Source organism: Rattus norvegicus, chromosome 15, assembly GCF_021556685.1.
Source record: "Rattus norvegicus strain SHRSP/BbbUtx chromosome 15, alternate assembly SHRSP_T2T, whole genome shotgun sequence".
Lineage (NCBI taxonomy): Eukaryota > Metazoa > Chordata > Mammalia > Rodentia > Muridae > Rattus > Rattus norvegicus.
The window spans coordinates 50348775-50372381 of record NC_141548.1 but is presented as its reverse complement, the minus strand read 5'-3'; the positions used below and the strand labels follow the sequence as shown (position 1 = coordinate 50372381).

Sequence of the window (23607 nt, the reverse complement as noted above, 5' to 3'; positions counted from 1 at the left end):
CAAAACTGAAACCTGCCTCTTAAATAACAAGTTCCTATTTCTCCCTCCCCCAGACCCTGGCACTCCCCATTTTGCTCCCCATCTCTTTTAAATTCCACTCCTTTGAGTGCCTGACGTAACCAGAATCAGAATAGAGCCGCTTTTGCAATTGTCTTATTTCACTCAGCATACGGTCTTCCAGGCTCATCCATAATAGAACAAGTGTCAGAATTTTCACCCTTTTAAAGGCTAGATAGTATTCCATCGAATGGCTAAGACCACAATGTTTTTTTTTTTTTTTTTTTTTTTTTTTTTTTTTTTTTTCCGGAGCTGGGGACCGAACCCAGGGCCTTGTGCTTGCTAGGCAAGTGCTCTACCACTGAGCTAAATCCCCAACCCCGACCACAATGTTTTTATCTGTGGTGGACAATGGGGCTCTTTCTACCCATCCACATCTCTCTCTGAGGCTCTGTTTTTAGTTTTCCTAGGTGTAGCCCTACTCCCCACAGGTGGAATTGCTAGATCCTTGGGAAGTCTGCAAAGAGCTGCCTTGGTGTCTTTTTAAACCTCCTTACTAATAATAAAGAGTGCCTTTGAATGAGAATGACCCCCATAGGCTCATATATTTGAATGTTAGGTCTCCATTTGGTGGAACTGTTTGGGAAGGATTAGGAGGTGTGGAGCTGATATGGAAGAGGTGTGTCAGTGGGGGTAGGATTTAAGGTATTAACAGCCCATGCCAGGCTGAGTGTCACTCTGTCTCTAACCTAAGGATAAGCTATAAGGTCTCAACTACCGCTCTAGCACCAAGCTTATCAGCATACCAAGACACTCCCTATCCTGATGATTGGCCCTCTGAAACTGTAGGCAAGACCCCAATTAAACGCTTCCTTTTATAAGTTGCCTTTGTCATGGTGTCTCTTCACAACAATAGAATAGTAACTAAGGTGCACAAGGGTTTGCGTCTTTCCTGGTTTTCAGCCCCTCTACCCCGTTGACTCTTTCTGACAGAGTCTCATTATATGTCTCCCTGGCTGGCTCTGAGCTTAGACACTTCCTGCCTTAAGTGAAGCTTCCCAAGTGCTGGGGTTTTAGATGTGTACCATCATGCCTGTTTTAAGTTTTTTGAACAAGTGGAGTTATTTTTTTTAATACAGGTATTTTAAAGCTGCAAATATGTCCAATGTACATTAATGTCAGTAGACTTAACCTCCTTCAACCAAACACTCCTACACACTGATACACCATTGTTTATAGCCAGTGCTACCTGTTAAATAGGTACTGAATGTTTCCTTAGAGACAGTGTAAGCCTTATTTGTTCATACAGCATCTGGTGAACAAAAGCACCAGGAATCCACATGTCAAGCTCCTCTGCTGATCGCTGAGTCCCTGACCTGCACAGGAATTTAGGTCTGCTTGGAGGACTTTTAGTTTGGTAAAGTGAGTCTCACCACATTAACATTAGCTTTGGGTTTGCATTCCTAGACTATCTCAGAGGCCAGAACCCCTGCCTCCCACCTCAGGGCTGTGGAGAGAGAGGTCTAGGTCCTCTGGGTCCCAAGGGGCATGGGCAGGGGAGAGAGGTCCCTTGTGCTCAGTCTAGTAGCTGACCTCAATCCACACCTGGCTCTACCCTGGCTCTATTTTCCCAACACTCCAGAAGGCATTGAGAGAGGCCCAAGGCTTGCCACAGAGGAGAGCTTGCTTATAACAGACCACACAACAGTTTTAGGGTGTCTTGGGACTCAAGGACCCTTTCCAGTCCTAGGCTGGGACTTCAATAGGTATAAAGGTGATCAAGGAGGCCAGGTGAGTGAGCTTCCTGGAGCACTTTTGTTTGTGACTTTTTTAGCCCATGTAAGCTGATATTAGTGACAGCTCCCCATCCCCCATGCTAGTTAGCTGTCCAAGTTTCCTTTGTTACATAACCAGGATTAATTTAAGCAGTTCTTATCCCTTCATTCAGAAGCAAAAGGGAAGAGGGGTGACTGTAGGAGAGTCCGTCATTCCTCTGGGCCTTAGCTTTCCTTCTGTTTAGTGGGATGGCAGAATGGATGGGTTGCCTCAGGTGTGCTGGCGTCTGCAGACGGTGTTTATGGGTGGGTTTGCTCCCACCCTACGCACTGCCCTAGCTGACCAATATGCTTCCGTTTCCTCTTTCTTCATCATGGGAAGCACAAGCACACACAATGGGGTGCTCTGCAGGTGAGGTAGCTAAAGGTTAGAGAGGTGACATAATTTACCAGGTTACAGAGTTGAACTGGGACTTCAGTGAGTGGAGAGCGGAGGATTGGGTCATCTTTGTCTCCTTGGATCTTGAACCAGGTATAAGGCCTCAAATCAACTTGCAGCTAATGAATGAGGAGATCAGCGGGTCGATGAACTTGTAGCTCTTCCTGTCAGGAATGAAGATATTCTAGGGAGCTGAGCCTGCCCCTCCCTTTGGCTGTCAGACTGTTGAGACAGTGAAGCCTAAGGTATTGGGATTCTCCCCAGGGGTCTTATGCTGAGAGAAAGGAGAAAGCTGTTGACTGCCCTAGCTGGAGGGTAAGAGGTTTCTCACTGTTCTGACAACTTGTCAGGCCACCTTGCAGGAGACTGGAACCGAGGCAGTAATTGACAGACTTCGCTGAAAACTGCTTACATGTCTTCCTTCTGTTTAAATCTAAACGCTGAGGCAGGACCCCAAAGATGGGAAAGGGCATTATTTGACCCCCACACATTCTTTTCCTTCTGCTTTTCACAGTGTCTTTGACTTTTTGCAGACGGGTGCCACCTAAGTTGCTGGGTCTTCTTAGGGTCTGACCCTAACTCAGGTAAACTCCCAGCTCTTTCCCATGTCCCATTGTCCTCAGCCTTGTGCTGAGTGCCCCAGAGCGTGTATGAAGCCTCTCCTGATCCCATTTCTGTTTCATCCCACCCCATCTTTAAGGCACTGATATGTTTACTAGTAAGAGTGTCCTCAGACAGCCTGAAATTCCTTGAGAGCCGTGGCTGTCCCTGAGAGACTTTGTGTGGATGGCTGAAGATTTCCAGCAGACTCTGAGACTATGTTTTGTTTTCCAGCTAAATGCAGTTGGAGGACTGGCAGAGGGTCTGGTCCCTCAGTGACTCTCTTACTTCAGCAGAGCAAAGTGGGAAGTCCATGGGAACTCAAATAAAAACTCTCTCACAGCATCCCCCCCAACCCTGCCCATAATGGCCTTTTGTGGTGCTTGCATGGGGACTCTTCCATGTAAATTTCTTTTTCATCGTGGCACGCCAAGCTTACCTATATTTTGCAGAAGTAACATGCTGTTTCTCCGGTTTGTCTCAACATCTTGTCCTTACTTGTGAATGGAGTGTTTACAAGCTGTTCAACCCCTCAAAACTGGCTGAGTCAGTGGAAGGCCTCAGAAGTTCACTTTATTAGCAGGGAGTTCAACTGTGTCTCTTGTGAGCATTATTAGCCTTTGAATACTGGACTGTTTGGAATATCCTGTTAAAACAATGTTGAAATTGAACTGCTGCTCTTTGGATCCTGGTGCTGGCAAGGTGGGCAGTGTCATAGTCTCCTTACTGCCAGGAAGCTCCTCGGTCACCAGTGGGATAAAGAGGCATAATAAACCATATAAGAAAGCCCTTTTTGGCATAACCCTGAATGTCAGTCCTTTTGGAGATGTTCCTTATGCAAAGAGAATTGTTCTTGGAAAACATAGGGGGTGATGTCAAACATCCAACTCCTGCTTCCAGAAAGCATGGCAAAGTGCAGCTCCTCAAGAGTGATAACAAGATCACAGTGTTTGTGCTCAGGGATGGCTGCTTGAACTTCACTGACAAAGACAATGGATTTGGTCGAAAAGGTCAGGCCTTAGGCGATATTGCTGGAGTCTGGTTTAAGGCTGTTAGAGCAGCCAGTGTGTCTCTTTTGGCCTTGTACAAAGGCAAGAAGGGAAGATCAAGACCATACATTTTGACGTCAGAAATACTGATAAATTACATATTCTGGGGGAAAAAGGAAAGAAAAGAAATTGAACTGCTACTGTAGCACAGTTGGGAAACAGGTCCTTTACGGGGAGGCTGGGACAAGGGCTCTGACCTACTGAATGGATTGAGGCTTCTGATCCAGGAATAAGTCTACTACCATGGGAGTGGGTGAGTTCCTGATAAGACTGGGTTGGGCTGGTTCTACTGTCTTGCATGCATTTGGCTTTCTGACTTCCATCATGTGGGAGTCTTCCCCAAATTATCAGGATGTGCTCTTGGATTTCCAGGGCCATGGCACTGTGATGCCCATGAACACTGCTGGTGTTATACCCAGAGGTGTTCCATTACAGCACAAAATATGCTGACACAAATACTGATTGAGGTCCATGCTTTCATGCTTTCAGATACCCTACCTGCCCCTGACCTCAGGGAGTATCTGGCTTAGATTCTTTTTCAGGAGACTGAATGGTGGTATGCAGTTGATCCAGCACTATATTGTGTTCTGTTGGAGATCTGTGGTCGTGAGGTCTATTCGGGAAGTGGCTCAATACTTAGCTGGTGAGGCCATTGGTGCAGGCCCTGCATAGACAGAGCATGCATAGACAGGAATGCCTGGACTTGAACTTGGGGGAGCTTTGGGTGGCTTTGATAGTCATTGTTTTTTTCCTATTCCTCAACACTGGGCACAAAGGAGATGGCTGCATGTAACTTAGTGTGACCATAGAAGCAGAGGACTCTGGGGACAGCCAGGAATTTGGAGCCATGTTGCCTGCTGTCTGGCCCTCTACCTTGGTTTTCCCATTTATAAAATGGGGATGGGTAGCCATTCCTTTTATTGCTTTTATTATAGTATTTTTGGTAAATAGAGACAAGAAAGGCTCGGAGTTTAGCACTGACAGAAGCTGGAATAGGCTGCATCCCTGTTCAGAGTGGGAAGGAGTGACCTGTGTCTCAGGTTTCCCTTCTATCCCTCAGTGAGGTCACCATTGGACCCATGAGATCCCAGCCCTGTTATCTGGTATCCTGGGAGTTTGATCCACCTGAGGAGTAGAGGGCATTTGATCCTTGGGGTGTGCCTCATATGGGGTGTTCTGAGAATGTCCTGAATAAACTGAACTTGGGCCAGGCATGGATTCTTTTATCCCTTCCTGCTTGCCGTAGGACCTTCTAGAGAAAGGGAAGTGCCCAAGTCCAGCTCCTGAGGTCAGGATGGGAACCATATCCTATACTACTGTAAGCTGCTGCCCTAGGTAGAGGGGAAGCCTGAGCGGTGTAACGTTATAGTGGCCACAGCTTTGGACGGAACAGGCAACCTGTTTGGGGATCCTGAAGGGCAGGCTCCAGTTGTATGTGGCTGTCTCTGGATTCATCTGTCTAGCTAAATGTCTGACATTTCCTGCTGTCGATCCTCCCACTGTTATAAGCAGTGTATAGTCATGCGTGGAAAGTCACTTGCTTACATTCCAGATTCATTGGCTAGATTCTGGTCCTCCTCTCCATGGTCTGATCCTAACCGCCTTTCTTTGGGCCATTTCCAGATGCCCGTGTAATAATGATCCAGCTGTTTCTCTGAGTCTTGTTCTGGGGGTCCTGCACACCATGCCCCAGCCACACAATCTTGTTTCCTAGATAGCTGCACAAATCCAGGTGGTCCTATTTTTTCTAAATACTCCCACATGTCCATCTCCCCATCTCAACTATGTCATTGTCTCCTTACCCTCCATGATCGCACTTTCCTTCTATTTTTCTCAGGGTAACATAGTCTAAACAAATTAAGCAGTACAGAAAGAACTATAATGACAGTTCTGCTCTGACAGCTTGATGCTCTGTCACTTCCTAGTGGCCCCTTTCTTGCTACCCTCCACCTTGAAGGTGTGTTTTTGTACCTTGGTGCGCTCCACTGTGGCCATGGGAGGAGAAGCAGGCTTGATGCTGTGGTTCCTTCAGACTACCTGAGGAACTTTGTTACTCTTGCCAAGGTGGAATTCCATCCAACACATGATGTACTTTGTCCCCAGAAACAGTAAGTGTCTTGGCTGGGGGTCTAGCTTAGTCAGTAGAGTGTTTGCGTGGCAGGCATAAGACCCTGGTTTGATGCTTAGCACAGCAATGGAAACAAAGCAACCATACAAAACTAGCAGTAATTCCTACAGCACACCTTGGAGGTTTAAGCATTGTTCCTACAGGGTGAGCGGCAGCTGGGAGGATACTTTGTAATCATAGGTAGCTAGAAATGTGGGACTATGGAACAGTGAACATAACACTTCTGAAAATGGGGATCCCTGGGGTTCATGAGTGAACAGTGGAACCCTTCAGGGACCATACTTCATCCTGACTTCCTTCTCCTCTCTGTATCTAATGCTGTCCTTCTAACTGGTACAGCAGGTGGACTAGCCTTTCTGCTTGCTCCCAATTAGGGGTGTTTCAGGAGGGGGCATTTCAGCATGCATGGGAGGTCTCTGTTCATACAGAATATATGTTCTGGAACGCTCGTTGTGTGTGCTGTTTGAGAAGACAGTAGTGACCACTCTCGGGGAAGTCATATTCTCTTGTTGATCAATAAACATCCAAGGACACAGTTTTTCTCTTGGTTAAATATACACATATGCATGTCTGGATAGGCAAGTATGTTCTCTGTCTGTGGTTTCTAAGGATGATATAAAATCAAAGCACGGGTGATGAATTACAACAAAGTGTATTGACTTGTGGGAAAAGTACTGTAATAAAATTCTTTGTATGTTGATTTTTAAAAACTAACTTAAAAAAACAAACCAGCAAAGCATGAGTTGGAGTTCAGAGCTCGTGGGTAAAGCTGGATGTGTGTGGCACATCATAAATGTCAGTTTCTCCTTCAGGACTTAGTGTACACTTCACCCTCGGTTAGTGAGGGTGTGAGAATGGTACTGGCAGGCCGTATTTTAAACAGGATTTTAAAGGAGCAGGATGATTCCATAAAAGCTTCACTATGAGTCTGTCTTCTGTGGAGCAGCATGAAAAGGGTGTGGGTTCTAATTTAGGGATGCTGGTGAGTTAGGGATGCTGGTGGATTAGAGGTACTGGTGGTTTAGGTGTGTTGTATGGTTAGGGGCATTGGTAATTTGCACCTGAATTTTGAGTGCTTTCACTGCTTGTGCTGTTCCTTGTGTTTTGGAGTTCCACATCTATAGTATGTACTTCAGAAGGATTCTGGAAGAAGGGACATGGCTCTCCAAGGCCTGGGTGAATACAGTTTCACTTGAGAAGACTTCCCACAGAACAATTGTCTAGAGGAGACTCCGATGACCTTGGGCTTGTGATCTGCAGTGGGATGAGTCAGTGGGCGGTCCTGGGGACTGGGGAGCTCCTAGGCCCCATCCTCTGTATTGTGGGTGGCTGTGGGTGGCAGCTGGCCTTGTGTGTCTGCAGAGCTGCCTTGGTTCCTAGTATGGAGGGAACACAGTACAGTGTGTGTGTTTGTGTGTGTGTGTGTGTGTGTGTGTGTGTGTGTGTGTGTGAGTGTGTGAGAGGAGAGAGCGAGAGAGCGAGAGAGCGAGAGAGCGAGAGAGCGAGAGAGCGAGAGAGCGAGAGAGAGACTGGATATAATAAAGTTTCTGCTGCTTGCTGACACCGGTAGACAGCTAGTATGGAAGTTGCCCGTCTGATTTTATATTCCTGAGCTGACCCTAGCAGTAGAAGCTACGGCTGTCCGACCTTTTTCTAGCATTTCCTGGGTGCCTTTCCTTACTTCTCTTTTTCAGGGAATGTCTAGAACAGGGGTACACAGGTTGTTGGGCATTCTAGGATCAGCGTTGGTCCCTGGGGAAGCTGGATGTATGTTCATACCAGGCCCGCACCCTGTCTGTATCCCTATTCTTGGCTTTCATGTTATCTTCTGATCCTGGCAGTGCCACCCACATTTTGAACTAGGGAAGGTCCTCTCCCCACCCTTTGTTCAGAAATTTGAGCCGGGAGGTTGAAAGTCACCAGCTCCTCTGGGTTGTTGGGCAGGGAGTCAGTGGCTTAGCGATGACACACTGGTGCATAGGCTGGCATGGGCCAGCGTCCTGAGCAGGCTCTTTAGGGAGATCTGAGGCCTCCCTTCGGGGCCTTTTCTCTTTTGGGGGTTGAACCCAGCTTCCACAGTCCCCACCCATCAGAAGATGGAGAGGGTGCTTTTGGGGTCCCAGTTTCCTATTTAAATACAGGGTTGAACTCCTCGGGCTCTTCACCTCTGGTTATATGATCCATAAGCTCACCTGGGACAGCACACACATTTTCCACTCTCCTTCCTCCTCCCCCTCCCCCAGGGAAGAGAACAGACTGGGCTTACCTGTCTGTCTTGCCGTCCTGGGGAGGGTTTGAGAAAGAGATGGTCCCTCTCCCAATCTCTCTGGAAGCTTATGGAAGGAACCCCACCCATGCGTGTGTTATTGCCCTCTTGTCATCCCTCTTATACCTTGCACCTGGTTCCCAAGGGGACCTGAGCATGCCACACTCGGAATGACAGAGCTAGGCCAGAGCCCCAGAGCACTCTGCTATTTGCTGCCCCCTTGAGAGTGAATGACAGAGGTGTAGGAGGAGGCTAGGGAAAGCTCAGGTGCAGAAAGACATGCAGTGCACTTGCTGCTGCTCAGGGCTCCCTGTTGTCTCCACACTGCTCCCTGCTGACTGTTCTGGGCCTTCCTTGTAGGGGCTGCCTCAGGGTCTCCGACATAGGCATACTCCCAGTGTAAGAGCCTTAGAGGTCTGTCTGTTGGCCCCAGCTGTGTTTTTACAAGGATGCCTGGCCAAGTGTAACTGCTTGTTAAGTGAAAAAAATCACTCGTGAGGCCAAGAACACATGTTTAGGAAGTGCCTGGTTAAAACTAGCTAAACGAGTTTCTTTCCTGAATGGCTTCTCAGAGCCTGCCACATGCTGCTCTGTGTAATGAATTTCTAAGAGGTAGAATTACAGTCCAGCCATGGGAATGGAATGGAAGGGAAGGCAAGCTCAGTCCAATGCAGGGGCTGACATCCAGATGGGATGGTTCAGCAAATAAAAGGCTCTTGCCATAGAGCCTTGTAGCCTGAGGTTGATCCCCATTTCACACTTGGCAGAAAGGAGAGAATTAATCCCTTACAGGTTAGCCTCTCATCCTCCCGTGTGCAGCACAGCAAATGCTTGCCCACATCCATACCCAAATACACACAAATAAACATAAAATTTAAGATGATGATGATGACAATATAACCCAGATGACTGAATTCTTTCTTGTGTGTGTGTGTGTGTGTGTGTGTGCGCATATGTGTCTTCTCTGCATATTCTTTGTTGTAATTTGTTCATTTCCTTCATTCTCTCCCTTCTCATGTCTTTATTTTAAAAATTATAATTTCATATATAATAAATAAATATATACCATTTTTAAGCTAGGGCTGGAGAGATGGCTCAGTTGTTAAGTGTACTTGCTTTGCAGTCCTGTGGTCTGGAATTTAGATTCCAGCATCCATATAATAAGGCAGTCATTTTGTGCATGCTGCAACCCCAGCTCCCTGGGAGATGAGACAAGATGCTTGGGGCCTGCAAACCTCCAGCTTGAGAATATTGAGTCTCCCAGGTTCAGGGAAAGAAGCAGTCTCAAAGGAATAGGTGTCCAACAATAGATGACAATTCCTGATACCCCTTTTGTGGCCTCTGTGCATTTCAAACACACCTACCTAGACAGACAGACAGACAGACAGACACACACACACACACACACACACCCTTTTACCATTCTTACCATTTATTATACACAGATCAGCATCACATGCACTCATGTTGCTGTGTGGGTATGGCTGCTGTCAGTCTACGGAACTCTTCCTACTGCAGAATCAAACTCCTGTGCCCATAAAGCACCAATGTCCACCATCCACTACCCCCACCCCTGGCTACCCCTCTCTGCCTTGCCTGGATGGATTTGACTAGGGTAGGCCCTCCTATTGGTGTAGTGCTCCGTAGAGTGGATAGCCACATTTTTGCTCATCCTTCATTCTTTCGAGTTGCTTTTACTCACCTCTTCTCCTCCTCTGACCCACACGATAGAGAACACCAGCTTTTTCGTTTATATTTTATAGACAGTTCCCCAAAAATCTTGAAAACAAGCGGTTGAACTGATTATATTCTCTGGCATCCTTCCGCCTCACTCCTTACCCACCTGACTCCAACCTCTCATCTGAAGCTACACCAACATTCATGTCAGTTTCTGAGCATCTTCTTTTGCCACCTCAGTGTTTATCCTTTTCCTTCCTGTCACACGTCCCCCCAGCACACAAACTCCATTGTCTTTTTCCCTTTCTGTGCCATGGCCTGGGTGGTTACTCTTTGCAGGTTGGTGAGGGCCTGACTGGCCCCACTCCATGCACACAGCCAGCCGCTGTACTCCAGGTGAGTAGCATCGAACTTTCCCAGGACTGAAGCATCCACCAGAGTACAGAGATGCCCAGTTGGCTTTCTCTCTCTTAGGTGGTTGGTGCAAGTAGGTTCTGTGGGGTTTAAATAAGCATCACACCTTTATCAGAAAAGCGGGTGGGAATGGATGCAAGGTCAATCCCAGACTTCCCCGAGAAGCATTAGTGTTGATTCTACGATCAAGGATGTGTGTGTAAAGGAAGGCCTTTGGGATGATCTTGCATGTATAAAAGGGGTGAAGGATATATGGTGATTGACTGACAGCCAATTCAGTGTTCCCCCAGAGCTCTCTGGATGGTTATCACAGCTGAAGACAGGCACATTCAAGGGTAAGCTACCTCAGGTTGATTCAGAAGCCTACACTATGGACCCCACTGTCACCCTGCTTGACTCTGTGCCCACTGCTGTCCGTCAACCACCTCTCACCTCCCTCCTCAAAGGACTAGAGGTGAGTCCCATACTGCTGAGGATGGGATTTGAAATTATCAGTGGCCTGGACAGGGCCTAAAGGATCCTTCAATGGGTCTTCCTAATCAGCAGTGATTAGAATCCTCAGAGGAATTTAGGAAATAAAAACATTTTGAATTCATGTGTGCTGAGATGGTACCCATGGTTCTTGCCACAGTTTCTCCCAGGTGATTCTGCTAACACCTCCCTCTCCCCTCCCCCACACCCAGTTTCACTCCTCTCTTTCCTTTTCAAACCAAACATGTTGGGGATCAGGTAAGTTACATCACAAATCAGAACCCACTCCCGGAGGCAGCACCTGGTCTAGCCTGAGGCCTCGCCACAGCTATTCCTAATGCCTCTGTTTTCTTACCTGTTTGCCCTCAGTTTTTAGGCCAGTCTCTGCGGTTTCTGTCTACTCTGGATACAAGGGCATCCTCAACCATACATGGTGTGTGTAAACCCTAGCAGGACCCAGGCCCTATGACAGAAACCAGAGGAGGTGGTAAGCCAGTGTTTCATTCTCTGAGAAAAGGCACAAGACAGCAACTCTCTTTAGAGGTGTGGGCCTGGCCAGAGTCATTCTCTTCCATAAGCCCAGACTCTTCAGGGCTTGTTCTGGAGGGGATACCACAGCTTGAGGAATAGTGGACATCAGTTAGGAGTGGGTAAAAGGTGGCAATGGTGAAGGATGGGTTTAGTCTCCAAGAACACAGTTCTTGCTCAGGGAGGTGGGCTTGGGTGATGGAGAACCACCCGCTGCACCATTAATTCATCCATCCATCTGTTCAGCAAATATTTGTTGGGTACACAGGATTAGTACATCTTCCATGCCTGAGTCTTTGCAATGAATGAGAGCTAGAACCCAGAGTAAGGGTGGTAGTGTCTCAGCTCTCTGGTAGATTATAGCCTATAGATCCATTTAGTCCTCTTCATAGACACCCCCCCAACCCCAGCGACTTCTTTATCACTAAGTATGGAGATGGAGCTAGACACGATGTCATCTTGTTTCCCAGCCACTCTCCCAGGGATCTGACTCACACTTAGAAGATGAACTGACTGACCAGGGTTGCAACAAGAGCCTTGAGATCTGAATTCACCCTAGTCCTAGGCTGCCAAGGCCCGCCTGGGGCTGCAAACTGTGCATTGCACCATCTGTTATGCTGAGATTTTAGCTTTTTGTCACTGACAGCCACAGGACACACGGCCTGGTGAAAGGCAAGACCTCATTTGCTTGAAACTTTGATTTCAACCTTCTGGAAGTTCGTCCCTGACAGCTTCTTCTGTTCCCAGGGATGAACGCTTGCTTAACTCTTCTCCCTGCTTTTGTCTGCTTATAATAGACCCTCCAATTGAACCAGAAGCTAACATATAAACCAGGGACTGTCATTCTCAGGGGTTTCCAGATGCTACAGCCTCCTCAGGGTGGGCCAGAGATGCTTCCCTCAGCCTGTGGGAGGGAAAGGAGAAGTTCTGATAAGGCTGCATTTAACTTGGCTGTGTTGTTGTTATTATTATTATTATTATTATTATTATTATCATCATCATCATCATCAAATATATTTATTTATTCACTTTACACACCAATATCAGCTGTCCTCCCAATACCCCCTCATGTAAGCCCTCCTCCATTCCACTAAGAAAGGGAAGCCCTCTCTGATTGTCAACCCTCCATCCCACTACCACCCCCCCTACCCCATACTCCCACCCATCCATCATAACTTGTCTGTTTTAACAGGAACACGGAGAGGCATCCTTCCTACCTGTTTCTATGCGGTGCTGAGGACTGAATCTAGTACATGCTGGACAGGTGCTCTACCACTGCTCTGTAGCCACAGCTTTGTCATTTTTAATTCTAGACGGGGTCTCACTAAGCTACCCAGCTTCTTGAACTCATTATATAGTCCCAGATAGATGGTCTTGGACTTTGGATCTTCACTTCTTAGTCCCTGGAGGGGCTAGGATTACAAACCCGTACCATTAGGCCTGCTTTTCCTTTTCCTTCTTTCCTCCCTCCTTCCCTTCGTCCCTCCCTCCCACCCTCCATCTCTTCCTTCCTTCCTTTCCCTATTAAGCATTAAAAATGCATTTATTTATTTGAGGAACTGATAATTGTTGCAACGGCCAGTGGTAACTAATACTTCTGTTGTTGGTTGGGTCTTGGTTGGCAAGAGTATGCCCATGTTCTCTGCAGTTTTAGAGTCCAGACTGTTCTGAAATTTGAAAACGGTTTCTAATTGAGGCTACTGTTTTTTACAGTGTTCACCGGGTGAGGGATGGGGAGAGGGGTTGAGGGTGGGAGTTGATGCTCTGTTTTGGGGAATAGAAGGGAAGTACTACAGTGGCACCCAGGGCCCTTTGTCTCATTGCCAATGCATAGATTAGGTGCTATATATGATTTTGCTTGGGAATTAAAGGATACTGCCTCCAAAGGTTGAAGATCCCCCCACCATAGGCTGGGGGTGGGGGTGGGGCAGCTTGTGAAGGAAGGGAAGAGAGGGGAGGAAGAAGGAACATACATTCACCATTTGGCAGGTGTTTCAAGTCTCTCCTACTGAGGTGATAAGCAAGACTCTCCAGAGGAAAAGACCAAGAAGGGTGGGTACCCAGATCTCTTTTTCTGTCTCTAAACTAGGGGTTACTGGAGAACTAGGCTAAAAATCATTTGTTTTAAGTAACTGGCTCACATCACTGTAGGGGCTGTTCATTCTTAGCCTTCATGGCAGGCCAGCAGGCTGGACAGCTACCAACACCACACTAGTGACCTGCACAGTCAGGGGCAACTGAGTTTAAATGTTAACCTTATCTAAACAAAACAAAACACAACAAATATTAGAGAATCATCTAGAGTACACTGATGTTTGATCAGGTATTTGGGTACCTCAGCCTAGCCTTTGGAGTATGAAACGAACCCTCCTATCTGCTCAAGTGCTCTTCAGACCTGGATAGTGTCGGCAGGCAACAGAGCCAGGTAAGCCCTGGTCTCTTCACACACAGACAATTCTATGCATAGGGAGCAGTAAGAGGATGGCTTCCTCAACTTAGTGTTACTTTACAAAACCATACTGTAGAAGATTCTTAAAGGGGAAGATATGGGGGAGGCCCAGAGGATCTGGCACATATAGCCTGAGGAATAATTGTCAGGACACAGGTTCAGGTGAGGAAGGATTCATAAGACTTGAAACCAGAGTAGACAGGAGGAGGATGATAACTCACTTGGCTCTCTCCAGACCAGCAGCTGCAGCCAGCTGTGCAGGATAACTACAGAAAAGATGGGGCTGGAGAGATGGCTCAGTAGTTAAGAGGACTGGCTGCTCTTCCAGAGGATCTGGGTTCAATCCCTAGCACCAACATGGCAGGCAGCTCACAACCATATGTAACTCCAGTTCCAGGGGATCTGACAGTCACACCGATGCACATAAAATAAAATAAATACAGAAAAATGTGCGCCTGTACTAAACAGGTGCAGACCGTTAGAGCTTGCCATTGGCTCCTGAACAGAGCACTCTCATAATCCCTATAGCATTTCTTTCGGTGATGACAGTGCTTCATGTTGTTTGATTTTGGTTGGTTGGTTAGTTGGTTAGTTGGTTCCTTTTGTTCTTTGAGACAGGGTCTCATGTAGCCTAGCCTGGGCTTGAACTTGCTCTGTAGATGAATGTGACCTCCAACTTATCATCCCCTTTCCTTCGGCAACACCTTCTGCATCCTGAGTGTTGAGACTGCAGGCATGCCCAACCATGCTTGGTTCATGTATGTGGTTCTTGGGCTCAAACCCAAGGCTTTGTACATGATAGGCAAACATTCTGCCAATGGAGCCACATCCTCAGGCCTTTACACAACACCTTTGATACATCAGATATCATCTGGAGATGTGTGCATGGGTCACAACTGTTATAGCATTTTATAAAAGGTTGAATGTTCGTGAATCTTGGTATCCTAAGTGGGGACTCCAGGATCTGCTCTTCTCCAGAGACTCAAGAACCCAAGTTTGTGAAGGGGTTTTGAAGGCCGAGGGTGGCTAAAGGCTCTACCAGAGACCACATAGCTTACCTATGGCAGGACTCAGCAGGGATCTCACTCAGTATTCCATTCTCCCTCTCCTCATCTTCACCCATCTTTTCTACAAGCTGTGAGGCTGTGCAAATTCCGAGTTGTGGAGACTGATGGAGGAGTCCGTACATTTCTGTCTCACCACTTTGTTTCCCTTCTGTTCTCTGGGTTGTCCCTTCCCCCTTATCATACCTATCAACTCCCCTATTGATATATATTTTCTGTCTCCCGCAGACACGGATGCAGAGTTTGAACCCAGATCCCAAAGCCCGGTATACAAGCATCTATGGCGCCCTCAAGAGGATCATGCACACTGAAGGCTTCTGGAGGCCCCTGCGGGGCCTGAACGTGATGATGATGGGTGCGGGGCCTGCGCACGCCATGTATTTTGCCTGCTATGAAAACATGAAAAGGACTTTAAATGACGTTTTCAGCCACCAAGGAAACAGCCATCTAGCTAATGGTATTTTGAAAGTGTTTGTCTGGAGCTGGGAAGCTCTTCAGTGCTTGCTCCCTGGGGCTTCTTCCCCGGGACCCAGCAGCCTTCTTCCTCGGCTGTTTGCTCAGGAACAGAGGACTCTAGGGTCACTTGAATGTGCACACACGTTTTTATTCAATCCCTCTTTCTCTGGGGGAAGCTGGTGGTAGATGTGTTTTGATATTTGGTATTTATTATTGTGTGGCCTTTTTCTTTTCTTTTCTTTTTTTTTTTTTAAACACTCAACAATTAATGATCAGTCATAGGAAAAAATTTCTTTTGAATGCTGGATGCAAAACAAAATACAGAAAAGGACAGCTTCTTTGAGACTATTTAAAAACTGGTACAGCAGGTATCTCCAGCACCAGGATCTAACTAAACTTTGAAAGGTCAAGACGGTTTATGCTGACAGAGGACTCCGAGCCACTGTGGAAGGCCATCCCCACTTTAAGCTTCAGGAGATTCGGGCCTTTGATCCCCCCAGCCTCCTCTGTGTGTCTGAATCGCATCTTTCTGCAAGCCAGGGCTGAACTAGTTTGCTGTGGTTGATCTAGGGAGGGCAGGTGGATGGAGATGGGGCATTTGTGGGGCAGCTCTTATATAAGGCAGGAGTCAAGGGACTGGACCAAGTCTTAGCATAGGGTGGCACTTTAATGGGCTTTTCAGTGGGTGGGAGAGGACTGTGGATAGCAAAGCAACACAAAATAATGTTTATTTTGACAAAATTTACTCTAAGGAATGAGGATGTGATCAGCAGTAACTCTCTTCTTCTTTGCTTTTTTATCCTACCCAGAACAAAGCAGTAGCCCTCCTGTCAGCCACCCTTAGGCGCAAGCATACCCGGCCATTTTGCTGACATCCTTTGGCCTTTCAGCTGGTGACCATCCTTTGAATTTATCGCTTCAGTCACCAAGAGCCATGCCCCCATGATTCTGAGAGGGTGGCAGACCCTCATCTCACCCTTGAAGGAGACAGGAGACTTGACAAAACTCAGCCCCCACACCAGGGTCTGCCCAGTGCTATCCCTGCAGCACTGTGGTAATTGCTGTGGTCACTGTCACCTTTCTGGAGATTATTGTGTGTATGTCTATGTCTCGGTGCCTACCTGAGAGGTGGCCGGTAGCCTGTCCCTCATACTGCCCTCTTTCTACTGGGCACTGTAATGATAGCTGCACTGCTGTGACAGGCGCTGGGAAGCCAGAAGCAGAAATTCCAGGGCCAATTCAGGCTTTCAGAACCTGGCTGGAGGAGACTTCAGGGGAAGTTGTTTATTCACAAGGCCGGTCTTAAGGATGCTTGGACGCCAGCTAAGGCAACTAGCTGTATGCACGATTTTATCCCTCTGAGTAGCTTCAGCTTAAGGGCACAGAGAGCGATCTGTACCCAAAGGCTGGAGACAAGGGAGTACAAATCTAGCCAGTGGGAAAGGCCTGAGCTCTAACTTTTCCTGAGGTTGATTGATAAACCACAGGAGTCTCTGAGGTTTAGATGTGATAGTGCTCTGGATAGCTGCCCTCTCCCTATTGCTATTCAGCGTTTCTGCCATCACTTAGAGATTTTCAAGTTTGCTCACCGTGGCTGAACTGCCAGGCAACGTTGAGCCTTAGAAAGCTAAGTCCAGAGTTTTTCTGACTTAAGTTCGTGGGACTTCCCAGAACGACAGGTGACAGTGGGTAATTTTCTGGAGTTTGTTTTGCAGGGATAGCTGGGAGTATGGCCACCCTACTCCACGATGCAGTAATGAATCCAGCAGAAGGTAATGAACGTTCCATGGTTCTAGGGAGGGGCCGTGGGGAATAGGTAGAGAGGCTGGAGGAGCTGGGGGAGGAAGGTGGGGCAAGGGCTGGCTTCATAGGAGCCTATAGGAAGACTGCATTTCTCATACATTGCTGGGGATCCCCAGAAAGCCAGCAAGCATTGGGGCTCTAGAGTGTCCTGCTGTGGAGATAGCTAAGTAGAGCTGTCTGCCTCCCTGCAGCATCCTGGGAAGAGTTAGAAACAAATCTTTAGGCCCTGCCCCAGGCCCACTGGGGCAGAATATCTGGAGATTGCTTTGCGTGTTATCACAACCTGTGTGTTCAGGGGTGTGCACAACACACACACACACACACACACACACACACACACACACACACACACACACACACCCCTGACCCTGTTAATTGTCTCTAGTCACAGATAAATCTAGAGGGAACAGTTCCCATCTCACTCATTGTGGGTTGCATCACCCAGCCCACTAACATAGAATCTCACCATGCAACCCAGGATGCCCTGAAACTCTCTCTGAGGCCCAGGTTAGCCCAAACTCTGAACCTTCCTGCCTCAGCCTCCTGAGTACTGGGATTTTAGGCACATCCAGCCAATTTTTTTTTCTTAATTTGTGAGATGATGGCAAATTTTCAGAAACAGTAACCATATAGGATTATTAATGTGGCCATTTTGAATGGGGCTACCTTACTTCTTTTAAATTTTGAGGGTCCTCATAAAATAAGGCATAATTTATAACCCACTTGGCATCCTTATGCCTGCTTAAGTCATCCCTGGCTTCCTCCTAGGGTTCAGTACAGTGTAAGTAGATGCTGTGTGACATCCCTTAGGGAATAACACTAAGGAAAAGATCTGCTTATGTTTGGTACAGACTCTTTTCTTTCCTGGTTATTTTCATATACAGTTAGTTAAATCTGGGGATACAGAATCATGGTATAGAGGGATTGACTAGCTGTATAGATCTTAGGATTCTTTCTTTTTAAAAAATATCTATTTATTCAGGGACCTGACAGTGACAGTCACTTGGTCAATGTTAACTAAGGGAAGAGTTTGTTTAATTAAACAATTAGAAAAACAACAAGGTGGTGTTGTGTACTCAGGCTAGTCTTGAAATCTCCATCCCTCTGACTCAGCCACCAGATTTCTAGGATTATAGGTAAATGCTACCATACCTGGTGTTAATGTTTTAAAAAGCTTTTTATGTGGATGGGTGTTTTGTTTGCATGCATTTGTGTGTACCTGGTACCCACAGAAGCCAGAAGAGGGGATATGGGATCCCCTGGAACAGGAGTTGCAGACAGTTGTGAGCCTCTCTATGGGTGCCGGGAATCAAATCCAGGTCCCTTGGAAGAGCAGCGAGTGCCCTTTACATGGAGCCACCCATCCTTCCGGCCCCCACACCCTGGAGTTGGTGTATTTGTAGGACTTACATGGTGCTCATCTCCCTTCCCCTCCTTGGCATGACTCTTGACTCGATTAGGTCCCTATTTAAAGACCCAGCGTCTTGGCAGTGTGTAGGGACCACTGAAACTCTAGGGAATACACTTTATTCTCCCTGGTCCTATGAACCATCAGTGCATTTTGCCTTAAAGCCAAGGAGACATCACTCAATTGGGCAGATGTAATTCTAGTGTTGGTCCCAAGGTACTGTGATAGAGACTAAAATCAGAGAAGATAGATCACTGAGAAATCAGGGATACTCTTGTAGGTCAGTGTTTTTTATTTTGAGACAGGTTCTCACTATGTACTCTTAGCTAGCCTGGAACGCCCTGTGTAGACCAGGCTGGCCCAGAACTTCATAGAGATCCACCTGTTTGTGCCTTCTAAGGACTGGAATTAATGGCATGTGCCACCATGCGTAGCCTAGGGACAAGGAGAGAGGGAGGTATTTGCAGGTAGTTTATGGAAGGCTAGGACTTCAGAGATCAGGCCAGCTAATGGAACCCGAAGTGACCGCCTGATTTGGGAATCATTTCTCATTCAAGCTTCAGGCAGGACATTGTCTAGTAGTGCCTATGTTTCTGGTGCAGAGTCACAAAGTTGAGGTGGGCAACCTGGAGCTGGCCTTCCATGGCCTCTTAGCTGGGGCTATACGTGTGCTGTCTTAGTACCTGTGACAGGTGCGTATTCTAACATGCTTGTTTCTCTTTATTGGTTGGCTTCCCATCTCACTCCCGTCTGGGATGGGGCCAAACCACCCACCCATCTGCTGGTTGCTCATCCCCCACCCGACACAGTGGTGAAACAGCGATTGCAGATGTACAACTCACAGCACCAGTCAGCCCTCAGTTGTATCCGGACAGTGTGGAGGACCGAGGGGTTGGGGGCCTTCTACAGGAGTTACACCACACAGCTGACCATGAACATCCCCTTCCAATCTATCCACTTCATCACCTATGAGTTTCTGCAGGAGCAAGTCAACCCTCGCCGGGACTATAACCCACAGTCTCACATCATCTCAGGAGGCCTGGCCGGTGCGCTGGCTGCAGCTGCCACCACCCCGCTGGATGTCTGCAAGACCCTCCTCAACACGCAGGAGAACATGGCACTCTCCCTAGCTAATGTCAGTGGCCGGCTGTCAGGCATGGCCAATGCCTTCCGGACGGTGTACCAGCTCAACGGCCTTGCTGGGTACTTCAAAGGCATTCAGGCTCGAGTCATCTACCAGATGCCTTCCACCGCCATCTCCTGGTCTGTTTATGAGTTCTTCAAGTATTTCCTTACGAAGCGGCAGCTGGAGAATCGAACTCTGTACTAAAGGAACAGGGCAGTGGGAAGTGGTTCCGGCATCTTTTGTTCCAGCTCCATGCTCCTGTCCTTGCACCCAGGTCTTGTCCTGAAGGGTGCTTGCGCCGGGTCCTTCGTTCCCTGGTGCCTTGGAAAGGGAGGACCAGCCTCCACTGACCAGCATGCTGTCTGAGGGGACATCCGAGGTGGTGGTAGGCAGGAGAAACTCAGGGAGAGGGAGAAGTTGCTTTTTCTCCTCCTTCCCCGAGAGGAATGTAGCTTTTCTGCCTCACTGTGGCCTTCTCACTAGATCTTTAGATCGCACCGAAGAGGCAAACAGTGACACAGTAAAGAAAAAGTTTATGTACATAAAAGTACCATTACCCAGTCTGAAATAGGTGGATAATGTTTATCCTTTATTTTTCTACATAGAGATTTTTGAAATTGTGTGTGCTTGTGTGTGTCCATAAATAGTATTAGAGTTGGGAATGATGGGCCTGCTTTTTAAAAAAAGAAAAAAATAAGAGAGTTGAATTCTTCCTTCATGAGAAGTAAAACAAACAACAACAACAAAACCCCCAAGGAATAAAAGTAATAAATGGCTTTATGTGGCCTGAAATTGTGTGTAGTCCCCTCCTGTGGGAGTTTAACTTGAATGTAAAATAATAAATACAAAGTTTATGTTTTGAATTTCTCTTTTCATGGGGAAAAAGGTACGTTGCAAACAAATCAAAATAGTCTTATCACTTGGAGCTTTTTTTTTTCTTTTTAAGTAGTCACCCCGAGTGCCTTTCTGTCTTTTCTAAGACTTCCGGGACCAAAAATGGGGTCCTAGAGCACCTTCCTCCCTCTGTGGACTCCCCCATTCAGATCTCAGCAGCCTGGTTGTCACAGTAGAATAAGAATGGCTGGCCTTAACCTTCCCTGTGAGTGACGTGAATGAATGCCTACCTGGCTAGCTCTTAGCACTAGAGATGCCACCGTCTGCCTAGCGAGTCCATGAGACAGTTCCTGCCTTTGTCTTAGGACTAATTTCTGCAGCAACCTCCTTCCTGGGCACTTCTGCTAACCTGGCCTATAAGTCTTTTTATTAGCCCCCTCTTGACCCATTTCCCCTGCAGTCTAGGGATTTTGAGTATCTCTGGCACTCATCTGTCTCCTGCCCTGTTCCAGCTCTGTGACTTTAGCATCATAGCCTCTTACTGCACTGAGGCTAGCCCTCCAGCTCTGTGACTTTAGCATCATAGCCTCTTACTGCACTGAGGCTAGCCCTCCAGCTGAGACTGAAGCACGCTCTGACCCTCTGCCCCTCCAGAGCTGCTCAGCAGCCTTGTGTCTTCTACATCCTCTCTGCTTTGTTTTCTGAAGTACAGTCAGATCATCTCTGAGAAAACACAAGCCTGTGTTGTCCAGTCTCCCATCTTCACAGAGATGAGAGGATTGTCTCAGTTTCCCTCTTCTGACTGTCTATTAGGAAGCAGGGCTTGCTTTTCCCTGGCCCTGTTTTCATTTGGAAGCCATGGTTAGCATGCTTCCTCACTGGAAGCTTAGACCTTGAATTCCCATGGAACGTCATACTGCCTGGGAAGAAATTCAGCTTGTACTTGGAGAATTTTCACCTTTGGGACCATGTACCATCCAGTGCCCATGGATGCGGGTTTTTGGTTTTGTTCAGGCTGTGAGAAGTTACACGCTGGTCAGCTGACTTTTCTTTTCTGAGAGAATCACCTCTCAAATGCTTTCCTGTGCTCCCTGAGGGCCTCCTGGCTGGTTGCAGGTTTCTGTTTTACTGGTGTTCTGGGCTGGCTGGTGTCCTGTTATCACTTGATAGAAAGAATAGAAAATGTTTCTACTCTTACCCTGCTAGCGTTGAGTAGTGTTAAATCCTATACATGGAGAGGGGAAGTCAAATTGTAGAGTCTAAAGTAAACTTTAAGTCAAACCCTAAACTGTCCCCACACCACCCTTTGATACACGGGTGGCTAATCCTGCTGCAAAAACAAGACTTCTCTTTGGATTTTCTTTACAGCTATCTAATACTTGGCTAGTCTCTTTGCTTAGGGCCTTTTAAGGTAGGATCAGGACTTCAGGACTCTGTGGGGTTGAAGTCCAGGGGTCCTGTTCTGGCTATGCCCTCCCCATGATGATTGGTGGGTCTGCAGGAGGACAGCTTTTTAACCTGTGCCTCCCGTCCAGTCACCCTAAGATTGAGCAAGGGATGTGTCTGTGGAAAAAGTTAAAAGTTGGGAAGCAATCAACAAGAGTTCTGTGGTAGCCAGTACCCCCACTCCTTAGTTCCACAGTTGGAATTCTCCTTGACCTCATCACATTTTAGCCTGTGTGTTGATTGTAATTTTTGACATTGTAAATTTCTAGATAGGAAAATGCTTCCCCTGCCCAGTGACCAGATTAGGAGAGCCATAACCTGGGTACAATGATAATACTTTGACCTGTGTGTGTGTGTATATATATGGTGTGTATGTGTGTATATGTGTGTTCAGGTTATGTGGCAGCCAACCATATTAAATGAGTGTTAATTTATTATAGACAAATATTGATCTTTTTAAAATGGGATGCTCTTAATTCTTGAGTTTTTAAAGAATTTGATTAAATAGAGCTACTTTTACATGAGCTTGGTCCCCTCTGTCCCCTCTATCTCATGTCTTAGAACCATCACCCTCCAATGTCACCCCAGTGCTTTATCTCCAACATACTGCTATGCCACTAAGGTTTTATTTAACTTTATTTATGGATATGTGTCTGTGAACAACAACTGTGCCACTGCTGGGTTGCACAGTGTGTGGGCTAAGAGTGGCCCAATGTTGCTTTTTGAATGTCTTAAAATGCGGCTTTTGGGTCTGGGGAGCAGTGGTGTGTTCACATGTGTGGGTGTCTGGTGTGCTGCTACAGTTGTAACACTGGAGCTGGAGAAAATAAAGAATCGATCCTGAAAGCCTTGTGGGGTCTTTGTGGGGATAGAGAAGGGGCAGGCAAATGGGTTCACAGGAGACCTCATAGGAACTAGTTGAATTGGAAGCTGATCGTCTTGTCACCAGAGGGCGCTCGTGTACAGTCTACTGCCTGGAGGCCTCCTACTTGGATTTAATATCTGGAGGATGGTTCCCTCACCCCCATCCCACTACATCCCTTTGCACATACCTCTGTGGAGAGTCAGTCAGGAACCTATTATAGAGAGAGCCTCAGTCCACCAGAGTCCACACTCCCAAAATATCACAACCAAAGCCAGTGAGTAGAACTTTCCCAAGAGGGACAAGTGAGAAAGCCTGAAAGGAAAAATGTTTGCTTTGAGAACTCTGGACTCTATCCCCTGAGCCAAGGCCAATGATCTTCTCAGTAGGACTGCTGAGTCTCTACCAAATGGTACAAAGTTAAAATGGAGGCTAAGCCGGGGACACAGGTGCCAGGTGGGTAAAGGGTGCTGGGGAGAGAGTGCCAGGGAGCAACTATCTGACTTGTCTCTTACCCATAGCCAACTCTGAGCTACATGAAGTCCCTTGTGGCTTATAGCTGCTGCATATTGGTGTCGGATGTGTGGTGGGTTCAGCGTCTACTCATTCGACCCAGTCTGCTTGCCTGCCTCAGCTGGCAAACACACGGTAACTGGTGAACAGAATTCATGCCAGAACTGTGGGATGGAAGCGTGAAATGTCCTACCCTCATAGGCCATGCTGTCTAGTGGACTATAATGAAAGCCAGCCCTGTTGTTGCAGGCCTGTAATGCCAGCTACCTGGGAGGCAGGAGGTGACAAATTCAAGGCCAGTA

At 47.2% G+C, this 23607-nt stretch overlaps 1 protein-coding gene and 1 pseudogene across 4 annotated transcripts in view; both read left to right on the top strand.

Annotated features, from left to right (window-relative positions):
• Positions 1 to 22776, top strand: part of Slc25a37 (solute carrier family 25 member 37) — a 42413-nt gene extending 19637 nt beyond the window's left edge. The window contains exons 2-5 of one of the 4 annotated variants that reach the window (XM_087585777.1): positions 12537 to 12608; positions 15086 to 15314; positions 17029 to 17085; positions 19334 to 22776. In XM_087585777.1, the coding sequence (XP_087441903.1) occupies positions 15092 to 15314; positions 17029 to 17085; positions 19334 to 19854 (801 nt within the window). In that variant the 5' untranslated portion in view covers positions 12537 to 12608; positions 15086 to 15091 and the 3' untranslated portion in view covers positions 19855 to 22776. Of the gene's footprint in view, positions 1 to 12536; positions 12609 to 13256; positions 13397 to 15085; positions 15822 to 17028; positions 17086 to 19333 lie in introns of those variants that run through there. The other 3 variants (XM_087585778.1, XM_087585780.1, NM_001013996.1) reach the window with 3 other exon arrangements.
• On the top strand, positions 3465 to 4082 carry LOC148001020 (small ribosomal subunit protein uS12 pseudogene; annotated as a pseudogene).
• Positions 22777 to 23607: the final 831 nt, after the last annotated feature.